The sequence below is a fragment of the Anser brachyrhynchus genome, assembly GCF_964034855.1.
Source record: "Anser brachyrhynchus genome assembly, chromosome: Z".
NCBI lineage: Eukaryota > Metazoa > Chordata > Aves > Anseriformes > Anatidae > Anser > Anser brachyrhynchus.
In genome coordinates this window covers 20,496,811-20,506,564 of record NC_137697.1, presented here as the reverse complement: position 1 = coordinate 20,506,564, position 9,754 = coordinate 20,496,811, and the positions used below count along the sequence as shown (strand labels likewise).

At 41.2% G+C, this 9,754-nt stretch overlaps 1 protein-coding gene across 5 annotated transcripts in view; it reads right to left on the bottom strand.

The window, feature by feature from the left end:
• Window positions 1-7,573: 7,573 nt before the first annotated feature.
• AP3B1 (adaptor related protein complex 3 subunit beta 1) overlaps window positions 7,574-9,754 on the bottom strand; it is a 165,115-nt gene continuing 162,934 nt past the window's right edge. For all 5 annotated transcript variants that reach the window (XM_080573444.1, XM_080573445.1, XM_080573446.1 and 2 more), the window contains one exon: window positions 7,574-8,318. In XM_080573444.1, coding sequence (XP_080429570.1) covers window positions 8,165-8,318 — 154 coding nt within the window. In that variant the 3' untranslated portion in view covers window positions 7,574-8,164. The remainder of the gene's footprint in view (window positions 8,319-9,754) is intronic.

Below are 9,754 nucleotides of genomic sequence, written 5' to 3'. Positions count from 1 at the left end.
GGCTGCATTTAGAGACCTGCACGCTAATAAGAAGTGCTCTGTGCCGTCAATGCAGACAGGTGCTTCCGAGGCTGGGACATGCTCCATTCCCTTCCCCTGAAACCCTCCTCTCCCGGCCCCCTGACAGACACCATGAAATGCACAAATTAACAGCCCCATCATGTTGGGCTGCTGCTGCCTGCGGTGAAAGCAGAAAATCAAGTTGTCACCCAGGGTGCAGTGATAAAGCCACAGCCTCATTTCTCTGTTGGTGCCCTATAATAGCAAATGCCAGACAGCTGGATGGATTGGGAGGTTTTAGATTAGGCTCCTGATGCACTTTGGCCACTGAATTAGCAGTTGCTGTTTTCATGCGGATTATTCGTGTGCAAAGCAAACATCTGGAGAAAGCAAAGGCTCCAGGGTCAGATATTCGATGCTTCTTTCCCCTAATGAAGCGGGTATAACAGAAATTATTCAGTGCCTTTGGAAAAATTCCCTCCCCCCCCCCCCCCCCCCCATCACTGAAAAAGCAAAATCCCTCTTCCAGATTTGCCTTTGGAGACCTTCCCAGCAAATGCACAAGACAGTGTTAGCAAGCATTTGCCCACAGTCAAAATGAACAAGACTCTCCAGCCAAGATGAGCTCATAATTCTACAGCAAAGGTGGCTGGAGAAAAGTCACAGTGAGTCTTTGTGGGAAGGCGAACTCTCCAAATGCATTTTATTTCCCCAGCGTAGCATCGCTCTTTGGCAGTGGGCTCTTCCCATAGGCACCCAAGCCCGCGGCAGTACCAGGAGTTTAGCCCTTTCACACTTGAATAGCTCCACCACAGATGAGAACTGGTGTCTGGAGGTCAGAACCCAAAGTGACGCCAAAGCTGCTCTGAAATTTCCATTGCCACAGGACAAGCACAGATATCTGGGATTCTGAATGGAAAAAACAAAACAAAATGGAACTGTGTCACTGATGGGGAAGGGGACAGTGATAGCAAGTGGCCAGATAAACACTTGCCCCAAGAAAGCACCACCACAGCAATGAGAAACAGAGGGGCCTGAGCCCTTCAGACTCCAAGGAGTTTAATGACATAATGGCCTGAGAACTTCAACATAAAACAGGAAGAGCAACTAACGAAACTTACAACATAAAACCCCCCTCCTGTCATTTTTATAGTAATAGTAAAACACTTTATTGAATTTATGAGCTACATAATGACTATGAAGAATGTAACTTGAATTAGAACCAACTCAGAAGTATAATATCAACTATAAACCCTCTTCTATTACCCCATCCCTTTATCATCATCCTATCTTCCTCTTTTTAAACCAAGGAATATTGCTTTCTTCAAAATTTAGTCTGAGATTCATCTCCCAACTTCTTAATAAATCAAGCAAACCCCAAATGTCTCTAATGAACATGGGGCCAAAAAGTCAAGGCATGGCCCACAAACAAATCATATTCTTGAATTAAGAAAACAACAAAATAAAAGCAAACCCCATTTCTGTGCAGGTTGCCTCTGGGGGGATGCAGGGGAATATCCTGCAGGTTTTGATCGTGAAGCTGCATAGTGAGGTGCAGCATGCTGTTATCAGATGGTTCAGAACACAAAATGCAAGTTTTCTGTAGAAACCGTAGAAACAAAAGAGCAACCCTAGGATGTGCCCCAGCACAGGGAGCCAGTGAGTCCATTTAGAACCAGGCGCATTAGCAGGGCTCTGAAGCACCCTCTCCAGAGCCCTTTCAGTCCCAGGGTTTTGACACAAGCGATAAAACCTGCACAAATCCGGGGAAAGCATTGAGGGGCTGTTTATATCCCGATCCATTATTTTTGTGGAGGAGTTTGTAAATGAGTGATTGTGGGGGAGGGAAATGTACATAACGCAGCTAAAGCGGCATGTTTTACTGTGTTTTCTGATTCCATTTTACTCCTTTAGTCTCTCCGGTCCCCAAGGATTTTTCTGAAGGGGCGATAAAATAAAATGGGTGAAACAAAGCCATAAGCCAGTTAAGTCTGAAAGACATGTCATCTCATCTAAAAAGAAGAAACGGACCATTTCCATGCCTAGGGCTGACAGCAACGCCTGAGCTAGCAATAGCGCTATTCCATTTGATTTATAGAATAATGGGGTGACAAATGATGACAAAAATAAACTTTTACTGCACTGAACTGCTCCTTTATTTATGAAATTTGGCCAAGTAGTGAAATCTTTTATCTGCAAGTTGTAACATGGAGTGGAAACGAGCGATTATGGTGTGGTAATAGTAATCCAGTGATGGAGGCCGAGTCAGTTGGAAATGGATTGAGGTAAAATAACTACCGCACCATGATAAATGTGAACAGCGCTTTGCTGACAGATGATCTAACAGGTGTTCATAACAACTATATAAGAGGATTTATTTATGACTAGCCACAGCCGCAGCACTGTAAATCAACTCCAGCAGCTGCACACCGCTGAAACCAAGTCCCTGATGGAGAAACAGTGCAAGAACCCAAAAGAACACAATTCACTCCAGAATCTTAATCATCAAATAACGTGGGTTGGCTTTTTTTTTTTTTTTTTTTTTTTTAAGCAATTACACCATGGTGCAGAAATCAGAATGACTTTCAATTACATGAAGCTGAAACCAACTAACTTTGCCCAAAAGCAGGCTTTGCCAGAGGCCTGCAGATCAGGCTGGAGAAGAACAAAGACTTTTGGGCCCAGTATAAAAAGGTGTCCTTGTTTTTTTTCTGGTAAAAGAAGCCATTTAGTTACTATTCTGGTGTGATGCTGAGACGGTACAGCAAGAGGAGCTGAAGGGCCTCCTCCCTCCAACTCACTACAGTTTGCCCCCTCAGCGCTTGGGCTGAATCCAAATGTCTGGCAGGCTGAGCTTAAGCCCCATTGGTGAAATAATCTGACCACAAACAAACCCAAATCCCATCAAACAAAAACAAAAACAAAACAAAAAAAAACCACAGCCCCACAAAAAATGGCTATGAGTTTTTAAATCCAAATAATTCTGCCGATTTGAGTAGGGATCTGAAAAGATTTGGAGAAATACAACCGAGGGAGGAAACAACAGTACTGAGGGGGACCCATACCTGATTTTTGCTAGAATGGGAGAAAACAGTCTGAAGAGCAGCTGAATCAGTAATTCTTCCATCTCCTCCTCACTCACAGTGTTCAGGAGGTGTGCGGAGCACCACGTACCTCCCACGCTGGATCGCCCAAGGCTGGGGCCAGGCGCAAGCCCCATGGCCTGGCTCTGCCTGGTCGGCACCCCGTCCTTCTCTTGACAGGAAAAAAAAAACTGACTGAACATCCCCACAACAGTATACAAAATCAGGGCTAACCAAAATGAAAATAGGAGGAGTGATTAAACTGAAATCCTGGTAAAAGCTCACAAGGGTCTGCTCATGGTCCCTGTCATAGCTGCAGCTCGTTCAAGTCACACACACAGAAGTCTCCTTGGGGTGCAAAATCCACCTCCTGTGGCACTGTATTTCCACTCCTGGGGCATTCCTGCTCTGTGTTTCCTCCTGCTTTAGCAGCTCGTTTCACAGGGAGTTTCTCTCTTGAGGTGTCTGTATCTTCCCTGGCCATCCAGGCCTTGATGCCACGTGCGCATGGGCAGCCCCTAGCTGCTGCTGGTGCTCGGGAGCTACAAGGGGCAGCTGTTTGGGTCAGAAACAACGGATGCAAAGAGGCAAAAGGCTGCCTCTCCCTGCACCCAGGACTCTGCTGGGACCTTGGTGCTCCCTCCATTTTACTGGACATCTCCCTCCCTGCCCAGCCATTTGCTCTGGCGAGTGGCCAAATGGCTGCCAGGCACGGCTGCTACAAGAGGAGGCCTTTCCCCACCATTCCACCACCCAGAGTCCATTTCTACAGGGCAGAAGGATGAGAAGGACCCCAGAGCACCTACAAACTCTTGCTCTTTCCTGAAGCAACAAGGGTGCTTCAGGGCAGGGTTGTTGTCCTCTTCCCTTTCCTCAGAAATCAACCTGGAGAGGACTGGAAGAGCTGTGGTGGAAGCTGCAGCACTGGCGATTAAAGGCACTTCACCCTCAATGGGGATAGCCAGCAAAACCCATTTGCTCCCTTTCTTTTATACATGCATAATGGGAAAAGGGAGTTTAGAACAACACTGTAAAGATATATGTATACAGACCAGGATGTACACACAGATTTAAATGGATCAGGAATTGGGGCAGTATGGTCACTCAGACCTTGCAGCAGTGAGTCAGGTTCACCTTCTGCCTTCTGAAGCAAAACCAGTTAGCTATAGGTATTGGAAAGATGTTTGCCATCTCTTTCTCCTCCAAACAGGTTCACTGAACTGTACTACAGAAAGCACAAGTACACCAGGTAAAATGAAAATAACCTTAACAGAAGAATTGCTTTTATCAGGGTTATACACAAAGGCTCCTATCCGCAATGAAGCCACACTATACAAACACAGAAAAGTCCAGTGTCTGCATCGTAAAACATTTAATGTAACATACAAGTGTTACAAAAACATGCACTCTATGACAAAACAGTCAAGATATTGGGAAGGGGAGGAAGATAAACTAACAAAAAAAATGAAGGGAACAGAATCTGACCCTCATTGGCTTGTTTCAGGCACATACCGTGTCAGGTATGGCCAGAGCTTAAGTACATGTATTTAAAAACACGGAAAAAAATGTTACTTCCTTCCTCCGGTTTATATTTATCGTTCTATAAATGTTACAGAATGCTACCTTCATTCTGAGTTAGTAGAAAAGATCATCAAGAAAACCAAAATTATCTTTTCTATGCCATTCATTATTTCTTATACTGTATCTGTTCTAAAAACACTTTCATTACTTCCACTGTCCTTTCAAATGGTAGTCTATTTATATCTTCCATTATTTGATTCCTAGCTCTAAACCCATTTCTATTTCTGCAGTTTTCTTTAGAAATGAATTACTAGAATTAAAGCAGACTATGCAGGAAATAATATATTGTCCTTTATTGGACAACATAAAATGTGAAAGAAAAATAACAGGAAAAACATTATGTTATTTTGACTGTCATGCATTGAGCCAATGTTTATATTCTACCATCCAGTGACATGACAGCTTTTCCCTGTACCATATTCTATGCAAACAGTTTGAATTATTTTAAAATGAAGCATGATTTGGACATAGTTTTATTAAATAATAATAATAAAAAAGACAAAAGACAACAAACAAACAAACCAACCTCCCCACCTGCCAAACCAAAAAAGACTTCACAATAGATGTGTTTGTGTAAACAACCAGAAAGCAAAGAATCTGTCAATTTTTCACTATGCAGAATCTTTCTGATCTATTTGCCCTTGCTCATTTCATAGTTCTTCAACCCATAATTACCAGTATCAGTTTTAACACTAACACTAGATCACAATATTGGAGTCTCTTTGAATTTTAATTACCTTGGGCATGACTGAATGAGTTAATAAAATCACACACATTCCCTGTTTTGATAATACATTTCAGTTTGTAGTTATTACCAATTTTCCGTTTCTGTCTCTTTCCACTGCATTTGAATTCTCACCTCCTGCTCCCCAAATTGGACAATTGATACAACTCCTTAGCTATCTCAGCAAACCTAACTCACCAGTCCTGCAATACTATGCATAGCCTTGCTCCCACATCCTGATTTGTGCATGCAGGTACGCTTCAAGGCTTTGTGTGTCTAGGTTCTCACAGAAGCCAGATGGTTCTTAGCATGCAGCTCCTGAAAAAACTGCCTGCAGAGGTAGGAGCTGCTGCTACCTGGTACAACCAAATAACTCTGAAGTGAATTCCAGCTTGCAATTTAGACTAGTCATCTACTTCATATCCTAATAAGCTTTAACACCCCTCTACAGATGATGAAAGGTATGGAAGAAAGTGAATAAAAATGATATATAGCGAAAGCAAGAAACTATTGCTAACTACTACTACCTGGCTGAATTATGACTGAGTGCAACTCGTGCTGTTAATGTAAGACATGTACATGTGCTCATGTTTAGGTTCCTGAAGAGCTGAGCTTTATTTCACACATATTTTACTATTTAAATAACTGTCCTTAGAAATATTTTCCTCCCAAATTACTGTTTGGGGAAGCTAGAATAAATTTGCAAATCACATTGTCAGTCTGGACGCAGGTATAAAGAGTTCCTGAACCTTGGACCAAATCACAAAGTGTTGGAAAATGTAAATACCAGAAATGCCCCAAATACCCTTACTATACACATTTCTGGTCTTCACCAGTAAAGTCAATGAAGTACTCTAGGGAGGCAGAATTTACTCGGGAATGTGTATGACATACAATAATAATATACTTTCCTTTGATTTATACTGTGGTACATGAAGCAATTCCTGTTTATTTTTCCTTTACAAGCATGGCTGAAGGTTTCACAGTTCAGTCTTTCCTTCGGACGTAGTTTTGCACCTTTCCCTCAGTATCTTCTGAGTCTTAATATCAAACACCACGTAGACCAATCTGCATTTTCTCTGTAAAGATTTTCTACAGTGAATAATTTTCCATCTGTTTGAATAATAGCTCTTACATCACGCTTTGTAATTCAAGAAAAAATGCATTGCAAGATCGGGCATTTAGAAAATAATGTAAATGTTGATTAAAAAAATGTACATTCCTGTTGAGGACGTTAGATTCTTGTTTCTTGTCTGGGAAATATACCAGTATATTTTGGGTGCCAGTGAAACCCAGATTTCTTACAGAAGTGCAACTTCAATACCTAGCAAAAAAGTCTCTTTAGAATTTCCCAGTAAACTCCGCTACATGTCAGAGCTACTTCTTGGTTCCACTAAATTTTAGCAGAACATTTTAGAATATTCCACTATGCAGTAATGCGACATTTCTGATAAAGTGGTATTATTTCCTGTCATCCGTAAAGCTAAACAAACCAGCACAACTTGGCCAGCACTGGAGGACAATGCAAGGGTCCTTGTGACAGAGAAAGGGTATGGAGTTATTCAAATGTCTTTCTGTGTCACAAAAACATCTAATGGCAGAGCCATGAGATACTAGGAAAAGCTGTATTAGAAGTGAGAACTGATAGGAAATGACAAAGTTTAGCATCTTCGCTCCCACCATGTAACCAGAATGTGAATGGAAAGTCAAAATCACGTTCAGGTTACAGCCGCTGTAGCAACAGGCAGAAAATTGTGTACCACCAAGGTGGCAGAGCTGTTGGACTTCTCAGCTCAGTAGATATGGCTATGAATTTCTCTTTGCCTCAAGCCCTGATTTATGCAAAGGTGGGAGATATTAGCTTAGGTATACAATAAAAATTTCAAGCAAAGAATTTGAATGATTTATTAAGCTAGGTGACAGTATTTACCAAAATAGTCTCTTCAGTCAGTATTTTATGAATAGGCCAATTTGAAAATAAAGAGTTATGGGTTTTGTTCATTAGCAAAAATGTAACTGCATATCAGAAAATTAAAATTGGAGCACAAACACTGTCTACTTTCACAAAAACAGTTTCCTAATGCATATGTGGCATTCAATCTTGTTAGTATTTACTTTAAATTAACCAGTTATATACATTACTGACAATCTTTATTGGTTCTCTACCAAAAGAAGAGAGATCGACTTTCTGCTCATAGCACTACTTTATTGGCACATCAACAAAATATTTGTGAAAATAACATTAAGTGGGAACAACAATCTTACTACATCAGTTCAGGTTTACAAGGATTTTCAGAAAGCAAACACAATTTTCTTGTACTTATTGTGCTGTTACACTTACACAATCAAACTTCTCAGAACCACACACACAGTTGCTGTGTATGTTGCTGGAACCTATCTGCCATTTTAACACAGTTTTCCAGCAGCGTGATTTCCCTTGAACTTTATAATCCAGTATTTGTCTACTACAGTGGGGAAAGGGAAAATGGGATCAGAGAGGGAAGTACTAGGATAGAACAAACGGGAAATACATTTAAGAATGCAGATAACTGACAGTAAAATGTATGTTCTTTGGTTAGCAAGCAGAAAAAAAGGAGAGGACTTGCATACATGATAGATACACACTAGCATTCTAAAGCAGAAGACAAGAATGTCAAGAGTGTATTCTTCCCCCCACTGCCAGATGGAAGGGCTATTATTATAAATGAAAGGCAGCAGTAGTGGATGCCAGGCACTTTTGTTGTGTGCCAGATTCTGAAGTCCAGATGTAAGCAGGTTACCCCTGGGACAGGACAGGCTTCAGCTCCCGCAGCAGAACAGAACCAATCACGGTTTTCTCAGTGTTTATGATGAGCTGTGCTGTAGAGCTCTCCTTCAGCTCCACTGTGACTAGCATCAGTGACCCACTGTGCACAGTCTTAGCTGCAAACCTAGAGGGAGAAGAAAAGTAAAAAAATAAAAAGAAATTGCTGAGAATCTTCAGGTCATAGACTACTATTACTTCTTTCTGCAAAAGTTAAATGAGCTCATCTATTAACAAAATGCCTCCAATTTCATTAAGCAATTTCAGGGGATAAACCATGAAAACTCAATTCTGCAGACAATTTCTTCATCATTGTGCAAATATTTTAGTATTTAAGGACAGAAAGGGATTGTGCAAAGCCCTGTATTTAATAAATCAAATAAAATATACTTAAATTATTATTTGAATTCCAATTCTTCAGTTCCTGTACAATACTCAGGAGCTGCTTTAGTGTACATGAGCAACCTAAATTTAATTCTATGGAGATTTCCATGGAAAATATAATTTGGTGCCCCAAAGAAAGAAAATCCAACAACAGTAAATGTGAGAAAACACTTCTGAAAAGCCAAATTGTTGTACTTTCAGAAAAGTACATTCCTCCTGCTTTCTCAGGAATTAATCCAGGCTAAAAATACTTGAACATCCAACATGATCCTTTCAAATGATGGCAACAGCAAGACAGCAAATCCTTGCATCTGTGAATGCATTTCATCTCCAGAATATTTAATCATAAAAATGTGGTCACTGTTTCTAAATATTTTATGACTAAAAGTCATACAAAGCAAACTGAAAAAATCCAGATAAAAGTTAGAACTAATGCACCATTACTAAATTCCAAGACATGAAGAACCCACTAATTACATGGAATTAAAAGCAAAACTAGCCTTTTAAGCACTACAATTGACTGAAAAGCCATTTTAGGCACAATGAACTTCTGTCAATCCTGTTAATTCATTCTGCATGCACAGCCAGGCCCAAGAGACGGGACGGAAGAGGATGGCAACAGCCTCGTCCTCCGCATCCCGCAAGGAGCACACCATGCTTTTCTGCTTTTCGTTGTTGGTGGTGGTGGTTACTTGACAACAACCAAGTTTCTGCACATGGGCTTTTGAAAACGCTAACAAGTGCGGAGCAGGTCCGCGACCCAGCCTGACCCCACTTTGCGGGGCCAATCTCCTCTCCTCCCAATGAAGGACACGTGTCTGAACCGGAGCCATCTGCCTCAATTTGCGCAACATCTTCAGCCACAAAAGGACCCAGTTAGCCCTGACAACAGCGCACAATGCAGAAAAATAAAACTGCTGGGCTGACAGCACGCTGTCGGCTATTCAAGAGCAAACCAACTGGTCAGTGTCTCATGTCTGACAATTAGCATGGGCCTCGCAAAGCGCCTGCCCGGGCCCTTAGGGATCTGTTTAATTACCATCAACATAAAGGAGGGAGTTTATCAGGAGATACTCAAAAAACTTCACTCCAGACTTAATTAAAATATTAGCCACTTAAGCAGGAAGCAGGTTCTCTTTAAACGAGATGTAATTTCTGTCTTTTTTTCTTTTTAAACTA